This window comes from Pogona vitticeps, chromosome 2 (assembly GCF_051106095.1).
Source record: "Pogona vitticeps strain Pit_001003342236 chromosome 2, PviZW2.1, whole genome shotgun sequence".
NCBI lineage: Eukaryota > Metazoa > Chordata > Lepidosauria > Squamata > Agamidae > Pogona > Pogona vitticeps.
This window is the reverse complement of record NC_135784.1, coordinates 48,515,405-48,538,846: the sequence shown is the minus strand read 5'-3', so window position 1 is coordinate 48,538,846 and position 23,442 is coordinate 48,515,405. Positions and strand designations below refer to the sequence as shown.

The following is a 23,442-nucleotide window of genomic DNA, read 5'->3' as shown; positions in this document are numbered from 1 at the left end:
CAGAGACTTCTGTGGTTTAACCCAGAGCGCCACCACATCCCTCTATCTGGTTGTATACTACAGTTGGTTTCTTTGTCAAAGAAATAATACCTGAATAGGACTTTTTTTGCCAATATTCTTTTTTTTCTGAAATGTTATTTGTGTTTGGAAAATCTTTAGGGCAGAAAAGTCATATTAGACTGTTTTCCTTAGTTACATGTGTGTGAGAGCTGTGAAGAAGCTTTTAGAATTTTTTTTAAAAAAATGTACAGGGATGTAGAACAGCAATTCAAGCAGCTAAAATCGACCCTGCGTGTTCTCCACAGAGCCCACTCGAATAACCCTGGCACCTTCCAACATGGATGTTACTGTGGGGGAAAGTGTGATCTTGCTGTGCCAAGTCCAGCACGATCCTCTGCTGGATGTAAGTTTCACGTGGTATTTTAATGGTGCATTGACAGACTTCAGAAAAGATGCCTCTCATTTTGAGAGAGTAGGCGGGGTAAGTTGTAAAGTATTTAACTTTTTAATTTTTATCTTTATCCATCAAATTCAAACAGTCCTCTTGAAAGGGAAAAACACAGTAGCCTTATATTCCTGTTACATTTTGTTTCATAGGTCAGAATCCTACTGGCAATTTGTGTTTGCATAAGGGAAATTGCATAATCTTTGCAGCAAATTGCCAATCATTAACAAGGCACTGTTGCATTCCTGGGTGCACACATGATTGTATGATTGAGCATGTGCCCAAGAAATGCCACCCACACTTCTTTAATAAGCAACAATTTGTCACTGTGACTTACATGATTTCCAAGCATACATTTCCTGTAGGATTCTGGACATGCTTTTAATATTTCCTGTAGCATTTCCTTCTCTTAACAACAACAAAATACAGTGGTGCCTTGCTTAGCGACGTTAATCCGTGCAGGAAAAAACATTGCTAAGCGATTTCATCGCTAAACGGAATTAAAAAGCCCATAGAAACGCATTAAAACGCCATTAATGCGTTCCTGTGGGTTTCAAAACTAACCTTAAGCGAAAATCCTCCATGGGGCGGCCATTTTCGGTGCCTCTAAAGCGAGAACACACAGCGGGCAGCCACTTTGTTTACCACTCATTTGCACATAAAGAAGGCTGTGTACGTGTATTTTTAAAAATTATCTTCACATGCTTCTATATTCCAGACAGCTTTCTCTAGAGTAGTACAGATGAACTGGGCTAGTATATGAATGCCAGAAGGGGTAGAGTAAAGAGATGATGCAGATGAAAAGGGTTTAACTCCACTGTTTCACATGCCTTTCCTCCTGTTTAAATTAGATTCCCCACGATCATCGCAAAGCAAATTTTCCCCATAGGAAAACATTGCAAAACAATCGCTTTTGCGATCGCTTAAACTCCGTTGTTAAGCGATTTTGTCACTCAATGGAGCGATCGCTAAGTGAGGCACCACTGTATAACTGTTAAACTGCATGATAATATGAGCTTTGCTTTATTTTGTCAACAAGTTAAAAGAACAGAGGAATTTCTGAAAAAATTGTATAAGACAGCAGTCCCATATCTTCTTAATGGGTAGCAAGCTCCTCTGAACTCAGTAGAACTATTTTGAGTAGAGAGCTATAAGCTTTTGCTTTTAATAAATGTAGATTGATTGGCTTCACAGGTGCACGTCTTCACTAGTCTGTGCTTCTTATACTAGGTTAGATCAATCCTGTTAGCCACTGTCTATGCTATGAAAGAAATCCGTAAATTATGAAAGAGTTATATGTATTTGAAAGGCTGATTTCTTTTATTTTGAATGATCTAGTCTTTGCTTTCTAAAAGCCACCAAAGATATCACAGGTCAGTCTTTCATCAGTGTACACTCATTTGCACATAAAGAAGGCTGTGTACGTGTATTTTTAAAAATTATCTTCACATGCTTCTGTATTCCAGACAGCTTTCTCTAGAGTAGTACAGATGAACTGAGCTAGTAGATGAATGCCAGAAGGGGTAGAGTAAAGAGATGATGCAGATGAAAAGGGTTTAACTCCACTGTTTCACATGCCTTTCCTCCTGTTTAAATTAGATTCCACCAACCCCAAGAAAGCAAAGTGGCTGTCCAACAAAGCCTTAGAAATAGCAGAGAAGAGAAGGGAAACAAAATGCAAGGGAAATAGGGAAAGTTACAGAAATTTGAATGCAGAATTCCAAAGAACAGCAAGGAGAGACAAGAGGGCCTTCTTAAATGAACAATGCAAAGAAATAGAGGAAAATAATAGAAAAGGAAAAACCAGAAATCTGTTCAGGAAAATTGGAGATATTAGAGGAAAATTTTGTGCGAAAGTGGACATGATAAAATACAAGAATGAACAGAAGCAGAAGACATGAAGAAGAGGTGGCAAGAATACACAGAGGAATTAAACCAGAAAGATTTGTATATCCTGGACAACCCAGACAATGTAGTTGCTGACCTTGAGCCAGACATCCTGGAGAGCGAAGTCAAGTGGGCCTTAGAAAGCCTGGCTAACAACAAGGCCAGTGGAGGTGATGGCATTCCAGTTGAACTATTTCAAATCTTAAAAGATGACACTGTTAAGGTTCTACATTCAATATGCCAGCAAGTTTGGAAAACTCAACAGTGGCCAGAGGACTGGAAAAGATCAGTCTAAGTCCCAATCCCTAAGAAGGGCAGTGACAAAGAATGCGCCAACTACAATACAATTGCACTCATTTCACACACTAGCAAGGTTACGCTCAAAATCCCGCAAGGTCGGCTTCAGCTGTATGTGGACCGAGAACTACCAGAAGTACAAGCTGGATTCCAAGGAGAACAGACCTATCCATTCTTAAGGAAATCAATCCTGATTGCTCACTGGAAGGACAGACCCTGGAGCTGAGGCTCCAATACTTTGCCCATCTCGTGAGAAGAGAAGACTCCTTGGAAAAGACCTTAATGTTAGGAAAGTGTGAAGGCAAGGGGAGAAGGGGATGACAGAGGATGAGATGGTTGAACACTGTCATCAAAGCAACCAACGTGAATTTGACCGAACTCTGGGAGGCAGTGGAAGACAGGAGGCCCTGGCATGTTCTGGTCCATGGGCTCACGAAGAGTCGGACATGAGTAAATGACTAAACGACAACAACAAAATCCCAGGAAAATACATATAAGCAGCAACCAAATTTACTTACCACTGAAAAAGAGAATATTTTAAAACTGAAAAAGTTGCCAATATGAGAAAAAAAAGACAGAGCACCTTCTTGAAAAGCCAGTGTTTGTTAACAGTAAAGTGAGGCAAATAGAGGTGAAAAGTGCAAGCCCTGGGTGTTAGGAACAATCAAAGGCAATCAGCCATAGTGTGAACTCCTTTCATCTAATAGTTCTTAATCTAAGAATGTTGATTTCCTAATGAGTACTTAAGGGTGATGTATGTTCACCACAAAAATCAGTCTGGATTTTGTTAGTTTTAATTACAAATATACAATATACTATGTGGTATGGTTTTTTTAAGTACTCTGTGCTTGCAGAATCTGAATGGTTTGGGCCATCTCATCTCTTCTTTCAGTTCTCAATCCACTTCTGTGAATGGAGAAAGGAGGCTCTCCCACTCTCCTGTAATAATTAAGATGAGGCTCTTTCAAAGCACCACAGCCATGAGACAAACTCAGGAGCAAAAGCATATCCTTTAGAACTGGGGCTTCTGGGCATGGAGCATCTTAGACCCTGAGAACAGACCGTGTGAGAAGTAAACAATTGCCTTTATTCTCATTAGATAGGTGCAAGCAACATCTGAATTATTAATGGGCTGCAGATCTTACCAGGCAAGAAAGGCTACTACTATCAGCTGAAATTGTGCAGGCATCAATATTAGAAGTGGTTACCAATTTTAATACTAGCCAGATTTGTGTTCTGTGAGTCAGCACAGTGCTCATCAGAGAAGGTGACCTTCTGTCACTGTAACTTGTCTAGAGCAGCAAAGATCTAATTTTGCTAGCTTAAGATCTGAATGAAATCTCTTCTACTGCCAAGTCTCCAAGAAACATTGACAGTTTGAGAGCATCTTCCTCCAGCGTTCTTGTTGTGCTTTCATGGTATTCAAGATTAATTTACATGAAATACGAAGGCTTCAGCCACACATTTCTAGTGGTATGATGAATGATTAATTTTGTAAGCCAGCTTAGATACAAATACACACTCTCTCTCCAGTGTTATGTTATTTGCTGTGACCAGATATGGCATGGTATTGCCATTTTCAAACATGCCATTGAAAGAACACTTTAAGGCAAAATTATTCTATTTTATAATCCTGTGGGTAAATGTACACTTCAAATGCTTCATACAAGATTAGTTTTAGTGAATATATTGCTGTGTTGTGGGGAAGGGGAATGTACTGGCAGAATTTCTGTTACTTAGCACAATACGTCAGAGCAAGAATAGGCCTGTTGAATCAGTGGGGACTTGGTGAGTCACCTCCTCCATAAGTTCCATTGATTCATTGGGCACACTCCAGTTGTGACTTACTAAGCCAAGCAACAAGAGTTCAGCCATTAAATATGCACTTTCCATCATATGTCCTCTCTAGAGTGTTGCTTTATGCTGTCATTTCTCACTGTATTCTGTAGAGTTCTATGCTGTGCTCTTGCTCTTTGGCAGAACGCTAATCTGTTTTTGAGCCCTAAACATCATAACTTGTGTTATTCAATTTATGCAGCAAAAGGACCACTTTCATATTTCAACTTACATTGCACAGAGATGGCTAATGATATCTTTTCCGTTAAGATGGCAGAAATTGAGCTTTGAAAAACCACATGAGAACTGTGTGGCTACATTATTATTGGAACTATTTTGTAATCACACATCACCAGTCTTAATGCATGCATGAACTCTCATGTATACTTGTCTCAAGGCAGGCACAAGAGCAAACAGGTATTTTCCAGAGGTGTGGCACATACACAATAAACACATTAATATTACACATACAGACATGCACACAGTGAGATTGTCTCATTTGATATGAGCATACCAGTTTCTATATAAAGCTGATGAACTAAGTACACTCTGAAGTGTGAAATCTTGAAGTAAGGAGTTGCAATACACACTTGGGCATATTGTTGTTAGCAAATTTGAAAAATCAAAAACAGCAAGAGAAAATTTCTTGTTCACTGTCATTGCAGTCATAGTTTTTAAAACTTCTAAAATCTGGTCTTGTTTCAACCCCTCTCCTTTATTATATACATTTCTGAAAGGAGGTTGGTTGATGTGCAGGTCGTATGTTTCTGGTCAGCTTGGACTTACAGTTAGCTTTTCTTATAGTTCTGAGAGGATGAGGAAAAGACATAAAAAACGGGACTAGTTTCAACTGTAGAAGTTATCTAATAAGAAAGGAATCCTTGTAAAAACAATTCTAAATGCAGAGAGTGCCCTTAGGATACTGTCAAAATTTACATATAACATTAGGACACACAACTGATCAATTGTGTGCCTTACAGATAAAAATAAAAACTACTAAATGCCTGTCTGGAGAGGAGGTTCCTTTGTATGGCATGTTAGATGCTTGTAATGAGGGTGTTAGGCAGATGACATTCCACAGAGATACAAATTAGTATGTGTTCAATGTGTTTACCTTAGAAGTACTTCAGAATAGAGATTCTAAAGCTTATAATACCTAAATACACCAACTGAATTTGTATGGCTCATTGTACTTAATCGATTGACATAGATACTGTACTTTGCATTGCAAACTGTGTGTTGTGTTTTAATACTTATTAAATTGTGACAAACAAACTGCCTGGAACCAATAAGTAGTTTTGTCCATGTATATCCAACTTATATTTCATATTAACCTTTTATTCTCTTGATGGAATTTGTCTCCCAGCACTTCTTTTGGAAATGAGAGGGTGTTGTAGCAAATGTGCCCAGAAAATTAAAGGAACAAAAAATACAGACAGGTTGCCCACTATTCTTAATTTCTTCACAGGTAATCATTGAGATTGAAACCAAATCCTTAAGGATCTCTAACTACTACTGGATCTAGTTGACATGTACTGTTGTTCTAAAGTACTGCTGTATCTATAATCAATTAACGTACTGAAGGATCAGCAAGAGATTTAAAGCTGAATAACTAAAATATTCCTTGATATATCAGTGGAATATTTCAGCTGTCAGAAGTTTCATGCACAGTATCTTGAAAGACTCTTTCATTAATTTGGGTGGAAACTGTATGATGAAATGTATTATTAGCTGATGCCAGTCTGTAGAAACACAATCAAGATTAAAAGCTTCAGGCTATATTCAGTTATAGAGCTTATGCACTCCATGTAGAAAGTCTCAGGTTCAATCCCTGGCATTTCTTATCTTTAAAAAATCTCAGGCACCATACAAAGCCAATGATCTCTTATCATTTATGAGTGTTGAAATTGACACAAAATTAAGCATGGAGGAATCTCAGGTCATAGACTGCCAAAGAATGGAAACTGTGGAAAGAAAGTTAGAAATGGGAAGACTTGTAGCTTCACTTCCATTTTGGCATTTTGGCTGTAACTTAAGAAAAGCTTGTGTTGAACTCTGTTTTCCTTATCAGTAGTTACTTTATAATAAAGAAAATATCATTTATTATTATTATTATTATTATTATTATTATTATTATTATTATTATTATTATTATTATTATTATTATTATTATTATTATTATTATTATTATTATTATTATTATTATTATTATTATTATTATTATTATTATACTTCTTGATCTAGTATGTTTATGGCTGGAGTCAAGCCCTTTAAAGGAAAGCTATTTTAAAATGTGACAAGCCTGATTTAGACTTAGTGACTGAAAATTCTGACTCAGTGAAGGAGTTTAGCATTAAAAGAAAAGTGTCTGTCACCTTGTCAGTTAACACAATCCTATGATGTAAAGGTTTGTGGTAAACTGGTAGGAGAATTTTGGGTAAAGTAAGAAGTAATTGATAAAACTTAGTCCATCAGAATAATTCTCTGAGATAAAAGTCTGAGGCAAATTAGTAGGAGAACCACTAGAAAGCTGAAAGAGACTAAATTGGTGCAGTGATCTCCTGAGGTAAAAGCTTTGGGTAAAATAAGGAATCACTGTATCTATGAAGATTCTCAGTCATCCAAGCAAGGTTATCTGGAAGCTGAGTCATGGCAACTGGAATTCTTCCTTATTAGGTTGAAATGTTTTGCTGCTCATACAAGTAGCTTCTTCTGTCTAAGGAGAGTTGGTAGGAAACCCCTGATATATCCTCCACATTGGTTTCACCTATTCAGACCAGAAGGAAATGAAACCAACATGGAGGATATATCAGCAGTCTCGTACCGACTCTCCTCAGACTGAAGAAGCTACTTGAACGAATAGCAAAATGTTTCAGCCTAACAAGAAAGAGGTCCAGTTGCCATAACTCAACTTCAAGATAAGAAATCACTCATAAAACATACTCTTGACATAGAAATAAGTGTCAGGAAGAGTTTACACTCATTTCCTGAGATGAACATTTTGAGGTAATTGTAAAGAAATACAAATACATGCCTCCTAAACAAACAATCAATTAAAAAAAATCAGAAATGGAACCTTGATTTTTGCAGCAGACCAAGCTGATGTTGAGAGAATTGAGGAGGTTACACCTACAAGCCCTGTTGTTGATGATGTTCCAGAGAGCATGGAAATAATAGAAAATAAAGAGAGAAATGGAAAAGCAACAGATCAACTTTAAAAAGTTAGAATTAGAAAAGGAAATAAGATTAAAGGAATTAGAAAAGGGAAAAGAAAAGGAACAGATAATATAAAGGGAATTAGATTAGAAAAAAAGAACCAGAAAAGAAAAAAAAAACATGAGATTAAGAGGGAAAGAAATGGACTTTCTGTTAAGAATGAGGGAACTAGAATTGGCAGGCAACTCATCAAATAATGAAAATGGAATCAATATATCTCAGATAGCTGTGAAGAGGTTTCCCAGATATTATAAAGGGGGTAATGTGGATTCCTTCCATGCAGATTTTTTTTTTTAAAAAAAAAAAACTATGTAGAATTTGGTGTTAAGTCTGAGGAAAGAATGGGATATTGTAGATATTTATAGAGGCTTAGTGAAATTTATGGAGTAATGAAATTGGAAGAGGCCCAGGATTATGAATTATATAAGAAGAGAGTAAAACAGAGGTTTGGATTAGCAGCAAATCATCATATGAGGAAACTGAAAAATTTAAGAAACATGATGAAACATACATGTAGTTAGGTTGTAGACTGGATTATTTGCTGACTGGTTGGATTGAAGTGTCTGGAGTTAAAATGAAGAAAGATATGATACATTTAATGCGACGAGAACAATTTTATAATACTGTGACCCAAGAATATGGTATAAGCAAAAAAAGCAGCCCAAAACAGTTGCTGAGGCTGCTAAATTAACTGACAGACTAGTAATGCTGAGAGAGGTAATAAAACCTCAGTACAGTGAGAAAAGAATTGATAAAAAAAAGTGACCAGGAGGAAGGGACAAAGTGTCTGAAGGCTGGAAAGTAAAAGCAGAGCAGAGGGGAAAATTTTCTCAGGAGAATGAAGGTGCGGCCAAAGACTGTTTGCTAAGGAGAAAATAGGAAATAAAGTATGTTTCAGATGTAGTAAATAAGGACATTTCCAAGACTGCTGTCCAGAAAAAGTTGTTAGGCAGAAAGTATACCCTGAGAAACCAGTATATTGTGTTTCAAAAATCTTGAACCCAGTATTAAATTGCTCACTAAATGGAGAAACTATCAAACAGGTTGCTATGCAGACAGAAATGTCAGAAGTGAATGAGGCTGGCCCAAGTCAAGAGGTAAAACATATTTTACTTGTTACACTGTATACAGAGTTAGTTGAAGAACACAGAGAGAGAATTCAGATTCAGGACAAAATTTATGGGGTGTGAGAGATACGTGTTCACATTTCTGTGTATGTCACCTTCATGTGGTATTGAAGGAAAATATTTTATCATTGGAAGTGTTCTAGTAAAAGGGTTAGGAGCACCAGCATTTTTTGTACCTGTGGCCAATGCACATATTCAGTAGAAGAACTGGGAAGGAGAATGGAAGGTAGCTGTGTGAGATGATATCCTGGCCCCATGCCTAACAGGGAATGATTTGGCAAGACATATAAAGAATGTGGGTGTAATGACCCAATCTCAGGGCCAAATCTAACCCTTGGTGTAGTATGAAACAGGAATTGAGGGGAAATATTCTGATATAAATAGTCTTCTTCAAAATAATTATCTGGAATTTGATGACTCACCCAAGCAGACAGGGAAAAAGTAATCTGCGTGTTTTTAAGGAATAAACTACCTCAGAATTAGGCATGAAGCAAAAGTCAGATGAAAGTTTGAAACCTCTATTCGATTTGGTGAGGTCAGAGCCCCTCGAACTGTCACCTGAAAATCCTAACAAGTTTATAATTGTGCAAGACAGACTGTATAGAGAAACTCTAAACAACCCCATAATAGACATGGGGGAAGACATCAACAATTAGTTGTCCCTAAAATAGCTCGTAACAGCACAGTTGGAGGGGAGGGGACACCTGGGAATCAACTACTCAGAGAGTAACCCAAAATTTCTTCCAGCCAAAGGTTGGGAAGCAAGTTAAACAATAATGTAAAACCTATGATACCTGCCAGAAAAATTGGAAATAAAAGGGACAGGACAAAAGCCAAACTATGCCCCATGCCAGTCATTAACAAAGTTTTTAAGAGAATCAGCATAGATATAGTAGGTCTCTTGCCAAGAGCTACCCAAAGAGGAAATAAATATATCCTTTTGGATTATGCTACCAGGTATCCAAAAGATGTTCCATTGAGTAATATAGAAGGAAGTGCAGTGGCTACTACCCTAGTGAACATATTTTGCAGATTTGGATTTCTGACTGAAATTGTTTCGGATTTGAGTGCAAACTTTACATCCAGATTAATATGACATATTACATTTATGCCATATCATCCAGAGACTAATGAACTTGTAGGTTTAATGGGACCTTGGGTTAGATTATTAGGGCATATGTGGCCGAAAATCCAAATGGCTGGGATAGAAAGCTACAAGCTTTGTTATATGTATATTGGGATATACACCAAGAGAGTTTGGAATTCAGCCCCTTTGAGTTGCTGTATGGTATGAGAGTATGTGGACCTCTTGACCTTTTAAGACAAAATTGGGAGCAAGAATCTGAAAAAGATCCTGAAGGTGAAGTTACGTACATAGATAATTTTTAAAATACCTTAAGATTGGCCATAAAAACTGCTGGAGAAAATCTACAAAAAAATGCAGCAAAAGAAAAGAACTGTTATGATCAAAAAGCCACATTTTGGCAGGGGAAACCTGGTATCACATGCTCTAGTGAAAATGGTACAGCCAACAGTTCCAGTAACTGTAAATCTTAAACTTCTTTGACATCTGAGAAAAATTGTTGTTTTTGTTGTTGTTTACTTGTTAAGTCATATCTGACTCTTTGTGACCCCATGAAGCAGAGAACGCCAGGCTCTCCTGTCTTCCACTGCCTCCCGAAGTTGTGTCAAATTCATGTTCGTAGCTTCAATGACACTGTACAATCATCTTGTCCTCTCTCGTCCCCTTCTCTTGCCTTCATACTTTCCCAAGATCAGGGTCTTTTCCAGGGAGTCTTCTCTTCTCATGAGATGACCAAAGTATGGGAGCCTCAGCTTCAGGAACTGTCCTTCCAGTGAACACTCAGGATTGATTTCCTTAAGAATGGATAAGTCTGTTCTCCTTGCAGTCCAGGGGACTCTCAAGAGTCTCCTCCAGCAACACAATTCAAAAGCATCAATTCTTTGGTGGTCAACCTCCTTTATGGTCCAGCTCTCACTTCCATACATCACTACTGGAAAAACCATAACTTTAACTATTCGGACCTTTGTCGGCAAGGTGATGTCTCTGCTTTTTAAGATGCTGTCTAGGTTTGTCATTGCTTTCCTCCCAAGAAGCAGGCATCTTTTTGTGGCTGCTGTCACCATCTGCAGTGATCATGGAGCCCAAGAAAGTAAAATCTGTCACTGCCTCCATATCTTCCCCTTCTATTTGCCAGGAAGTGATGGGACCAGTGGCCATATTCTTAGTTTTTTTTGATTTTGAGCTTCAGACCAATTTTTGTGCTATCCTCTTTCACCCTCATTAAGAGGTTCTTTAATTCCTCCTCACTTTCTGCCATCAGAGTGGTATCATCTGCATATCTGAGGTTGTTGATATTTCTTCCAGCCATCTTAATTCTGGCTTGGGATTCCTCCAGTCCAGCCGTTTACATGTTGTATTCTGCATATAAGTTAAATAAACAGGGGGACAATATACAGCCTTGTCATACTCCTTTCTGAATTTTGAACCAATCAGTTGTTCCATATCTGGTTCTAACTGTGGAGTGTCTCGGGGTTCCATGATTCCCCATACTATTTCACATATCCATGAAAAATCTGAAAGAGGCTGTCCAGAATTTTGTGGTCTGGTACCACCAGTGTGTGGGTGACACCCAACTCCCTCTGCTTTTGAAGATCTTCCAGGAGATCCTCTCTCAGATCCCAGTGTGTTATCACACATTCTCCCCCTGCCAAATGTAAAATCTACATGAAATGAAATATGACATTTAAATGTAGCTTTGCCTTCAGGCTTCGTTTAATCTAGAGTTAGCCTTTTTTAGAAACTGAAAGTTACCAGCCTGTCACTTCCTATTTCTGACTAGCCAATGTCTATGTGTTGCATTTAAATGACAAGTGGTTTCCCAAGGTTTCTGGGAGACATGTAAAATTAAGAGGATGTGCTGTAGCCCACCAAATATTAGGGATGGGTGGGAAACAAGGGTACCCAGCCCCTCAGAGGTTTCCTGACCTGTTATAAAACTGGCAGGTGAGGGCAATGTGTCACCTCAATAACTAAATTGTAAACAATCCAGAGGGTTCATTAAGTGCTATGGGACGAACCTGCAGGGCACACTTTTCTTTTGCTTTGCTTCCTTCTGACTGAGTTTTGAATAGGCTATGGAAAGTGCCAGGGTTAGTGTTAGGGTTGGTCACTTGCCATGGGCTGGCAGCCACTCTCTCATAGTGTGTTTTGAAGGAGGAAGCATGTGTGTGTCTGTGTGTGTCTGTGTGTGCCTGTGTGTATGTATATGTGAACCCTGTTCCCCCAAGCAATAGGTGGATCCCTTGGAGCTGCAATGGTTGTGCATCTGTGGTTTAAAGGAAGTGTGGTTTTGTTTCATTTAAGGCAGTGGTTGGCATACTTTGGTCCGAGGTGTTGTTGGACTAGATATTCCTGAAGCACTGACCATCATTCATACTGGTTAGGGTTTTGGAGAGTTTTCATTCAAAAGCATCTACAAGGCCCTGTTTGAGAACCACTGGCTTCTCTCCTCCCTAACTAGCAGGTAGACTCTCAACACCCGCCACGTGATTTCTTCACATCAACCAGAGTCAACCAGAGTATGACATTATACCAACTAAAAACATTAATCTGACTTTCAACTTGGCACAATTTGTTATTTCTACCTGGTTAATGAACCAAATTGTGGGCCATGAAATTGTGCTGAAAGCTGCTGTGTCTTTGTGTTGTCTTTCCCCACTCCACAGCTATAGGAAACCTTGATTCAAGCAAGCAGTGTGAAAGTGTGGGGGGAGGACAATCACAGGGTAGCTTGTGGCCTTTTGGTCTCAAGAGCCAGGGTGTAAAAATCCCAAACCGAGACAGTAAGAGTCCCAGCCTCACAAGAAGAACAGATAATCTCTGCCAGGTACAGTATGTAACATCCATTTTTGGACAAATTTTCTGCGGTCCATGAAGGGGATGCGCTTAAACCCTGAGGAAGTGGATTTTGACCACAAAAGTTTGCTATTTATTTTTAGTGAACCAATAAAAGGCATCACCTACGCTTGCATTTGTGTGCATGTGAATATATACTGTAATAATTGTAATATATATGTTTATTTTAATGTGTTTTAACCTATGTAAACCACCCCGAGTAGACGTACTCTAGAGGGGCGGGGTAAAAATTGAAAAAATAAATAAAATAATAAATAAATATGTGGGTAAATCTCTGTTGGCACCTATGGAGATGTCTCTGTGTTTTGTTAACTGCTGAATGGGGCACACATTGTGTGGAGATACATATAACAACTATGAATAAGTGGATTAACTCTCTCTTCCTAAAATACAGTGACACCAGTCTTAAACAGAGCAAGGGAAGTGTCATACTGAAGAATAAAACGGAAGTTCATACAAAGCATTATGCTACATTTTAACATAAGATATTTTTCAGGCTTTAAACTTTCCTTAGCAACAAAGCTCTTCACCAGAGGTCTTCTTCCTAAATCCCCTCATCTACTCATTTAAAGCAATCAGTCTGGTCTAGACCCGTCTGGCAGTTCATTCTTTCCTGCAAGGAAATTGTCCTACATTTATTAACCATGTTCAAAACATTCGGCAGGGTAGAACACAAACGTGTTATAGTTAGAAGGAATGTTTCTCCCTTTAGTGTTGGAGCCCTCTGAGCCTTAATAAAAATCCAGTTTGGGCCTTTTTGTGTGGATGGGCCATTTTATATCTCTTCTGGCCATGAAGGAATTCAGGTCATGACCTTCCACCCCAGTGGTCCCCCGGTGCCTTTCTCCATCTAAATTTAAAGGGAGTCATTTTATTGCTTTCCCCTTCAGCTTTTTCAAGTTGCTGCAGGGAATTTTGAAGCAAGCAAAGCTACTAAAATTAATTTCATCACACACATAGAACATGTGTATTGGCATTATTTCAGAGCTGATTTTAACTAGATGTCACTAGTCGTATATCTGTGATACATGTTAGTTAAAGCCTATTGCCAATTGTTGTCAGTTTTCAGAGAACACTGAGTTTCTATCGTTTTGTGCCCCTTGAGTCTATTTTTTAAAAGATGAACTAGTAAGGGAGGATCTTGAAAATTAAACAAAGTGTACTTCACAGCTCTCCACAGAAAACAGCTATTGAAATAGAGACAGTAGAGTTCACACTTGGTATGCATTGGCATGATGGGGTCTCCTGAAGTAATTAAATGCTCTGTAAATTCTAGTGTGTTCAAGACAATTCTTTTATCATGCTGGTCTCCAGTTCTTTTGGCATCACATCCTCTTTCTTATTAGGAAACTCATCTGCTCTATCTCCGTTAACCCAAAATAAGCACAAACATACTGAAATACCACAAATTGAAAAAGCAAAGAAAAACAAAGAAGCACAAATTCTTTTTCATATTGCACAATTTTTTAAATAAAAATGTAATTTGCCTTGAGAATGGCCTGGTTGACACAGCAATGTTTATGTGTGATTACAAACATGTGCAGTATTACATAGATTATCTTAAGATAATAATGCTCAATATTTTATAGTGCTGTGCAGCATTTATCTGTATTATCTCAGGATTAGCACAGCAACCTTGTAAGAGATAGGAAGATTTTCTTAGTACAGCATACTGTAAGCTGAAGCTGAAAGACACTGGCTTTCCTAGGGTAGAGACATTTGAAATGGGAACTTTTTTGTTTATACTCGCATCCCTGCACATTACTGTATCATCAGATCTCCACTATCCATTAGAGTTTAGCTTTTCCCTCTAAATTTCATCACAATAAAAGTCAGACAAGAGATCCCTATGACCTGCTGCCTGTCCTTGGAAGGCTTCTCTATCTGTAAAAGCACTCCTCTCCATTTCCCCAAACATACTCTTACCCTCCACTTCTCTTACTGTTCACTCCTTTCAAGCTGCCATATGATAGCAGGTGACACATGGACACAGGACCCCTTCACTAGAATGATATCAGAACTCCTCCTTGTCTGGCTTGTCTTCCACTATGTGTCCCTTGCTTGAGTTGCTTCTTCCAAGTGCCTCTAACCTACATTCATTTAACTGCTTGTCAGGTTACCATACTCCCACTCATCTACCCCACTTGCGCATCTGAAGGGCTCCTGTTTGTTGTTGCAGCATTTACTCTTCACCTGTGTGATTGGGAGCGCCTGTGCTGGCTTGGTAAATTATGAAGTAGAGGGAATAAGAAAGAGGACAACCCTCCAAAATATCTTCAAACCACTTGTCTTGAAAGCAACTCTTTACCATCCCCCTTTGGAATGTCTTCACATCCCCCTCTCCTTTTCTTTTGATCTACTTCATCACACACGCACACCCTTTTAATATCTTCACACACACCTACATGTGCTTTGTCACCTGTTGATTGGCTGTTATTTCAATTGCTCTTTTTAAGAATATCTGGTCCAAAACAACAACAACAAAGAAGACAAAAATGTGGCACCTTGAATACTAACTGCTATATTTTAATGTGAGCTTTTGTGGCCAAGACCACTTCCTTGGACATAAGAGTGGGACTCTTTTTAAGAAGTTCTTGAAACATCACCGAAAGCATAGAGTCCCTCATGTTAAGCTGAAACAAGACAATAAATGACCATCAAAGGGTTGTGCATTCTCTCGTCACTGCAGGGTTGCTGGTGCGGCAAACTTTCTTTGTGGAACTGGAAACCATAGTCCTAGGAGTAGTCTACCCATTTGTGAGTCTTTTCTTAATCAACTCCATATCCTGTTTTGGAAACCTGTACTGAGAAAGGCTGTCTCCAGCTGTGATACCACAGGCAGATGCTTTGCTGGAGTAGCTTTCAGGTTTCTTGCAGCACAGAACCCTGCAGTTCTAGCAACTGCAGAAGAGGTCTTCCCCAAATGGCTCTCTGATCACTCTTTTTCCTTCTATTCTTTTTAAAGTAGAAAACTGCTGGAAGACTTCATGGCAAGTGTGGAAGGGTATTATTTTAATCCTCTCTTTAATGTATTGTTGCTGGGGCACACCCTCTCTGTGGGTTTTGGATAGAGCATGTAGGAAGAAAGGCCTGCCTACCCACCTATCTACCTACCCCCCTCACTTTCTCTGTCTCTGTCCTGCTGTCTTGCCAGTTCTCATGGTAATTGGCCATATATAAACCCTTCTTAGAACCCAACACATAACTGTGCAGTCTCTTGTATTGACAGCAGCTCATCCGCTACACTTTCTTATCTCACTCTCCAATCTCTGGGACAGCATTCAATTGCTAATTATTGAATTTCCATAATAAAATCCATTCCTGGACAAAACTCTGAACTTATCTCTGTCTCCATATGTACTTTACTGGGTCACTACCTTGACTAAATGATCTCAGATTGAAATTGCTTACACTGTGCTCCTTCATATTTGAAAAATGTATGTATTTCTGAACCAGCTATATAAGGCAGACTTCTATGTATTCTCTAGCAGAAAAGAGCCAGTAATAGACACATTGTGGGAAATGAATTTCCTGGTGCATTTCATCTATATCATTCTAAGTTTTTTTAGATTATGTTTATTTTCTGGACACACAAAAGTCATTTCCATGCATTTGCAGAAGTATATATCCCAAGCAGGGATGATAACAATAGCCAAAATTGTATCATGTATTGTTACAGCTGTGCAAGTTGTCTAAAACATGGGCTGTCTTGGAAGTTTGGCCCTCTTGCCTATGCTTGTCAATATATTTCTTGCTTCTACACACATCAGATAACATTTTCTTCTCTGTTCCATGCATTATTTATCTATTTAGAGGAAAAGTGGGAAGAGAGGCAGCCTAAGGTTTTGAACACACCATCTCAACTATGTGGATATAACTGTTACAATTATTAATTCTTCTCAACAGAGTGCATCTGGTGATTTAATGATCAGAAATATCCAGCTAAAACACAGTGGGAAATACGTGTGTGTGGTGAAGACAGAGGTCGATAGTGTATCATCTTCAGCAGACCTGATAGTGCGAGGTATCTACTTTTCTGAATAATGCTATTTGCAAAGGACTGGATGAAATTTTCTAAAGCAAACCCTGAGAATGACAGGAGATGCCTTCACAATGCTTCCTTATGCACATAATATAATGTGCATCGTGTTTCTTCAGAATGCTGGAGAAATGCATAGGAATCTGTTCTTGGAAACAGATAAAGGATTTAGAATCTGGCTGCTAGGGGGAAGGAGAGAGGAGGGGGAAAAAAGTGACCATGAAGAACCTTGACACACTAGGAGTTTGATGGATATTATCAATGGCTTGCATCCCATGATGGCTTCGCATTAGAGACAGCTGCTTCCCAGGAGAAATATCCAGTTGTTGCCAATTGTCTCTCCCTCCTAACACCCTACCATTGCGGAGAAGGAGCAGCTTTTAAGGGGTCGGAACCTCAGAGTATATAGTAAATGAGTGAAAACCCACCACTGAGTACAACCTGGATGTTGGATATTTCCCGTTCAAGAAAGAGAATGTTGTACCAGTCACATGTATTTTTATTTATGTTTGTATTCCTTCTGTTTGTCATTTTTAAAGTCATGGTTAGAGATGGGGGTATTCGTATTCATATACAACTACGAATACCCCCACACAGGTGGCGATAATAAGGGTCCAGCTCCCTGGGCCAGACCGTCCACTCACAATTCCGCCACTGCCACCAGCTTCGTGATCCTTCCTGTCATTCTGGCGCTCACGATCGGCGAGCCACTCTTCGACCTGGCAGGGAGGCTTGTCGTTCCACCTCCTGCCAGGAATGGCAAGCCGATAGTGAGCTCCGGAGTGATAGGAAGGATCGAGTAGCTGGCAGCACCAACAGAATCGTGAGTGGACACTCTGCCCTCAGGGGGGTGGACCCTTATCTCCACCCGTGCGGGAGTATTGGTATTCATATATGAATACGAATACCCCCATCTCTAGTCATGGTCCCAGAGTATAAACGAATGCAGGAAAGTTGGAGCCCTGGAATCAGCTATTGTCTTCAGCATCAAGTGATAACTTGTTATCAAGAAATAGCAATTGCAGATCAACTACCATAATTTTTGTATCACTGCACTTCACAGAAAACACAATGGCTGAAATTCTGTTGCTTAGCACAGTAAGTTACACTCGATTAGACCAACTGAGTAAGTTGGGAATTGGTGGATCAACACCTCCATAGGTCTGATTTTTTTTTTCAAATGGGCCTATTCTGGTTGCAGATTACTATGCTGCAGTAAGTTTCAACTAGAGTAGGCCCATTTGAATTATTGGAACGTACCAAGGAATTTAATCATCAGATATCCAGTGATTCATTAACTCTACTCTAGTGTAATTTACTCCACTGAGCAACACGATTACAGCAATTATAGTTGAATGAAAGCAGTTTTTAAAAAAATTACCTATAAGTTACTGTGCATAATCCTCAAGTGACGCCCAGGCATTGGTGAATTTCACACTGCAGGTTTTCTTATGCAGGCATGAATATTCAAAATGCTAGAGTGAGACTTTGGAAATGAAGTGCATTTTTTTGCATTTTCCACTTCGGGCTGGTGGTAGAATATCATTTGCTTCATTTCATTATCTGCCTTATCACAAAGTTACACTATGAAAAATGAAATGTTTTAAAGCATAAAATGTTTTTAAAAAGCAGTTCATTACTGTATATGAGACTAAAGCAGAAAGAAATACGTCTTGAGCATATGTCAAGCTAAATATGACAGCTCCAGCCATGGTTAACTATTGTGCTTTAAAGAGGCATTTCATTAGTTCTGCCTCATGTTTGTAGCAAAACAGCAACAATATATTTTTGTAAATTCTGGAAAATTGAGATTTTCTGGAAAGCTGCAAAAGGCTTGCAATGTGAATTGCTGTCTAAGGTGCTGATACGGTATTCTGCAGAAGCGAGGAGAAATGACTGTGGGGTAAGAACCATGACAAAAACATGCTTTCGATAACAAATTGTCAGACCAAAAAGATGTACTATCAGATGAATGCAGGACATCAAGGACTAAGTAAAAGACACTGACTTGAAAAAGCAGAGCAATCTGGCTGAGTAAAGGTCCCTGAAAGAATGCATCATCTGCTTTCTACTTACGGAATTGCTGTTTCAGAGCTTGCTTTTACAGCTATAAAATAACCAAGCAGGGGTTTAGTAAATGTAAAAAATGGCACTTTTACTGCAGTCTAAATTGTTTTCTTCCCCCCACAGTGCTGGTGAAATAGAAATCAGTCGGTACCATGTTTAGCAATTTGTAGAGTACCTACTACCTTTACGGCAGCCTTCCCAATTGTTAAAATCTGATGTTTTATTGCATTAGGCTCACCTGGACCACCTGAACGTGTAAAAGTGGATGAAATAACAGCTAGTACAGCTCGGCTTTCTTGGCATGAAGGCTTAGATAATCACAGCCCTATCACTGGTTATACTATACAAGCCAGGACACCATTTTCGGTGGGTTGGCAAAGAGTCACAACAGGTAAAAGGAAGATTTATTGGCTGCAATTGAATGTATTAGCTCTTTCCAGAAAACCACCACAGAAATTCATGGTTTTTCTCAACGTATCTTGTTACAGTTCCTGATGTCATTGATGGGAAGACATTCACAGCTGCTGCGGTAGACTTAAACCCCTGGGTGGAATATGAATTCCGTGTAGTTGCCAGTAACAAAATTGGAGGTGGAGAACCTAGTTTACCCTCAGAAAAAGTAAGAACTGAAGAGGCAGGTTAGTGGGTTTTTTTGTTGTTGTTTGCTTGCTTCCTTAGATGTACATTCGTTGCAGCAGATACCAATACAGCTTGAGTTTTTATTGTGCAATAATAATAAAAAAATGTTATAGTAGAATCATATTATTATTATTATTTATATTTATTTATTTATTTATTTATTGGACTTATATACCGCCCCATAGCGCTACAAGCACTCTCCGGGCGGTTTACAATTTTAATTATACAGGCTACACATTGCCCCCCCAGCAAGCTGGGTACTCATTTTACCGACCTCGGAAGGATGGAAGGCTGAGTCAACCTTGAGCCGGCTACCTGGGATTTGAACCCCAGGTCGTGAGCAGAGTTTTAGAGTTTTATTATTATTATTATTATTATTATTATTATTATTATTATTATTATTATTATTATTATTATTATTATTATTATTATTAACATTGAATGACCAGGAAGATAAGAAATACATTATTTAGATAAAATCACATAATATCAGAGACATTGGTCAAGACATTACGCCATCTGGCTCTTTAATACATTTAAAGTTAAAAAAAAAATTCTGAGTTAGCTAACAGCATTGAAGGATATAAAAGCTTTTAAAACATCACAGCAGTCACATGATATAGAATGAAATTAGGAGACACATATAACCATCAATATGCCAGCCCAACCCTCCTAGAAAGTAAGTTAAACAAGACATATCTAACAATGGTGGGGGCACTCAAATACCCTATGTGGTCAGAAGACTGTGGCAAGCTATTGTGGCAGTGCAGTATTTGGTCACTTACTAGTAATGTAAAAAACCTTATTGGAGAGCAGCAAAAGAATATAAAATTCATCGGATCTCCCTGGAAATTGGGGAGATCTCAATAGAAATGACAGTATACGAGGACATCCCCCACTGTTTCTACTTCACCACCATCGCAGGGACATAAACGATCAGAACAGAGTATGCCCTGAAATTGTGCAATTACAGTGGACCCTTGACTTACAGACGGCTTGACTTACAGACTTTTTGAGTTACAGACTTCTCTGGCCGCAAAATTTAGGTTTGACTTGCAGACTGAGATTTGACTTACAGACCAGAAAAAAACCAAAATGGAACAAAAACGGCCTGTTACGGGATTAATCGGTTTTCAATGCACTGTAGCTCAATGGAGACTTGACTTACAGACTTTTTGACTTGAGAACCGCCTTCCAATACGGATTAAGTTCTCAAGTCAAGACCCCACTGTATGTAAGATTCTATATTTTCCTTTCTCTAAAAAAAGTACATAACTCAGCTAATGAATTCTTGACAGCCAGACTTAATAACTGACTACTACTTTCATGCTGTTAGTTCAGTGCCAATTTCTGTTTTTAATACACATATTTTTGAAGCATTTTCCTTACACTAAACAAAGAACTGAAGAATCTGTGATAGAGTGTTTGCTTTGAATTTTAGTCAGCCTAGGGTAAAAAGTATCACATATACATTTTTTTAAAGAAACAAAAGTTATTTTCATAACAGTATCTGACTTTGGCATAGTCTTTTGCTGGCATGACTAATGTTTTGCTTTTGACACCATTGAAGATGGTTAAGTGAGGCATAGCAGAGCATATACTGTGGATCATCACTCCTAAGATAAGGAAAACCAATTTCAGTCACCACAGGTTGAAGATTACTAGAAAAGGTCACTACATAGTGGTATCTGATGTGCAGCTCCAGGATATGTTTTAGTGATGGGGGGAGCTTATACAGGAATAACAAAATTATTTTTTTACAGTATAGTCGTTCTGTTACTAACATTTAGAAAACAGAAAGATGAATTCAAGTAAAGGCCAGAGTATCCTGTGTGATAATCAAATCTGTAGTTTATATCAGCTGAAATCAAGTAATGTAAAATTATTCCACATAAGCCTGATTATATCATTAGCCATGGCCATATTTTGTTAATAAAACATTTTGTACCCCCAAAGTTCCTGGGCTTCTTTAGGATCCCTTTGGTCATGGGGAACTCTTTGGGGACAGTGGGACAGGGAAGCAACTCTTAAATGTGTGAAAATTGCCACTTCTGGTTGCAACAGGACCACCACCAGCATTATTTGGACATTTAAGATTGATGTCCTGCCAAGTTGAGAAATTTTGTGAGTATATAGAAAAAGTACTTCTGGAAATGAAAGACTATTAAAGTTGTCTATATGTGATTTCAAAACAATTAGCTGACTGTCCAGCCAAGCAAGGATGCTGTCCCATAATAATCTTGACAGTTGAACAATGTTGTGTTACAATATGTAAATATGGAAGTGGCATTTGTAAATCCTATAGCTTACACTCCTTGTAGCTCCACTATCTTGGAGCTTCAATATTTTAACATTCCAAAGTCCTGGTACAACAGGCCTTTATTACTCCAAGCTCTCCAGGATGTTAGTCATAATGGCAGCCGGCCAGATTCTAAGTTACAAACCTCTGGAGTTACAATAAGTGCAGGAACAATTGAGATTCCTATAACATCTGCTCTCAGGTCTGCCTGGACCCTGACACCACCTTCCAACCAACCCAGTTTGTCAGGTTTGCAAAGCACAGGTTGTTCTGCAAGGAGGATGCTGGAACAAAGATGGTGGCCACAACATGGCAGCTACCAGACTGACTCAGCCTTCCAGAGCCCTGATTATGACACAAATGGCCCCCAGTAAGTCAGGGACCATCTTTTAAAAAATAAAATAAAAATAAACTATGCAGGGGAAAGCTATGTGAAAAGAATTTTTAACTGCTGCTGACCATACTGACATGGGGATTGTGGAAGTCATATTCCAAAAAATATTGATTTTCAAACTCTAGAAATAAACTGCCTAAGATCAGATCTTAAGTCAAACAATCATTTTAGTGAGTTTTAAAATATATCTCTTACCCAAAGTGTTTTTCTACTCCATATGACCACGCTCTGCATAGCATACATGTCTTGAAAAATGTGAGCTCAATACATGCAAGATAATTTTCATGACCTGAATGTGAGCTTGACAGTTTCACCTGCTTAGCTGAAATACCTGGTAACCATTGAATGAACTTGTGCCCTCTTAAATATTTTATTGTGCTACAATGTCTGGAGAGCTCAGTGAGTTAGCCATCTGGCTGCGGAGCTAGAGGTTGAAAGTTAAGTTTCTCACTGTGCCTCCAGGGAGAAGAGGCAGCCTATATGGCCTTGGGCAAGTTGCACTGTCCTAGGATGCTCCCAGAAGAAGGGAATGGGAAATCACTTCTGAGTACTGTTTAGCTGGACAACCCTGAAAAGGTCGCCTTGTCAAAATTGACTTAACAGTGCACAATCATTGTTATATTATACTTTTAATTTCCTTTTTAGTTCCTGACGTACCACCATCTGAAGTAAGTGGGGGCGGTGGCAGCAGGTCTGAACTGGTCATCACATGGGATGTAAGTTTTCTTCTTAAAATTTATTTTGCAAATGTTGATTTTTTAAAACAAAAATCACTTATTTGCATAAATTTACATAATGTTGTAAATTTTCGGTTTTGGACAGTATTTTACACAAAAATGCAATTTTAGCCCAAAAGTGGCACAGTTGGTACAGTTGCAGGAATTGTGCAGATGGCTCAGAATTGCCTGCCAGTTTATTTAAGAATCTAAAGCACTTCATAAATTGTTGCATTTTTATTTATAATTGCCAAACCTTCTGTGCTTGCTGTGCATGCATATGGCTGTGTGTTTCTGTGCGTTCTTTCTTTCTCAAATGGAAAAAAATACAAGATATTTTACACAAATTATAAACTCTGTGATGGGGGAAAAATAAATTTTCATTTCATTCTCAGCTGGAGAAAAAGAATCTTGCATGGTTTTAAAATTCTTGGTCAGTATTTCTTGTATCAAACACAAAAAACTGTCAAGAACAAACAGTTTGGAGTCTGTTCTGATCATCTTCCTATTATTGCAATGTAAATAACTTATATTATTTAG

The 23,442-nt window shown here is 38.6% G+C and overlaps 1 protein-coding gene across 3 annotated transcripts in view; it reads left to right on the top strand.

Moving 5' to 3' along the window:
* Positions 1-23,442, top strand: part of CNTN3 (contactin 3) — a 297,168-nt gene that overhangs the window by 240,448 nt on the left and 33,278 nt on the right. For all 3 annotated transcript variants that reach the window (XM_072989444.2, XM_020811500.3, XM_078385204.1), the window contains exons 11-15: positions 306-481; positions 16,655-16,772; positions 19,087-19,245; positions 19,343-19,492; positions 22,832-22,902. In XM_072989444.2, coding sequence (XP_072845545.2) covers positions 306-481; positions 16,655-16,772; positions 19,087-19,245; positions 19,343-19,492; positions 22,832-22,902 — 674 coding nt within the window. The remainder of the gene's footprint in view (positions 1-305; positions 482-16,654; positions 16,773-19,086; positions 19,246-19,342; positions 19,493-22,831; positions 22,903-23,442) is intronic.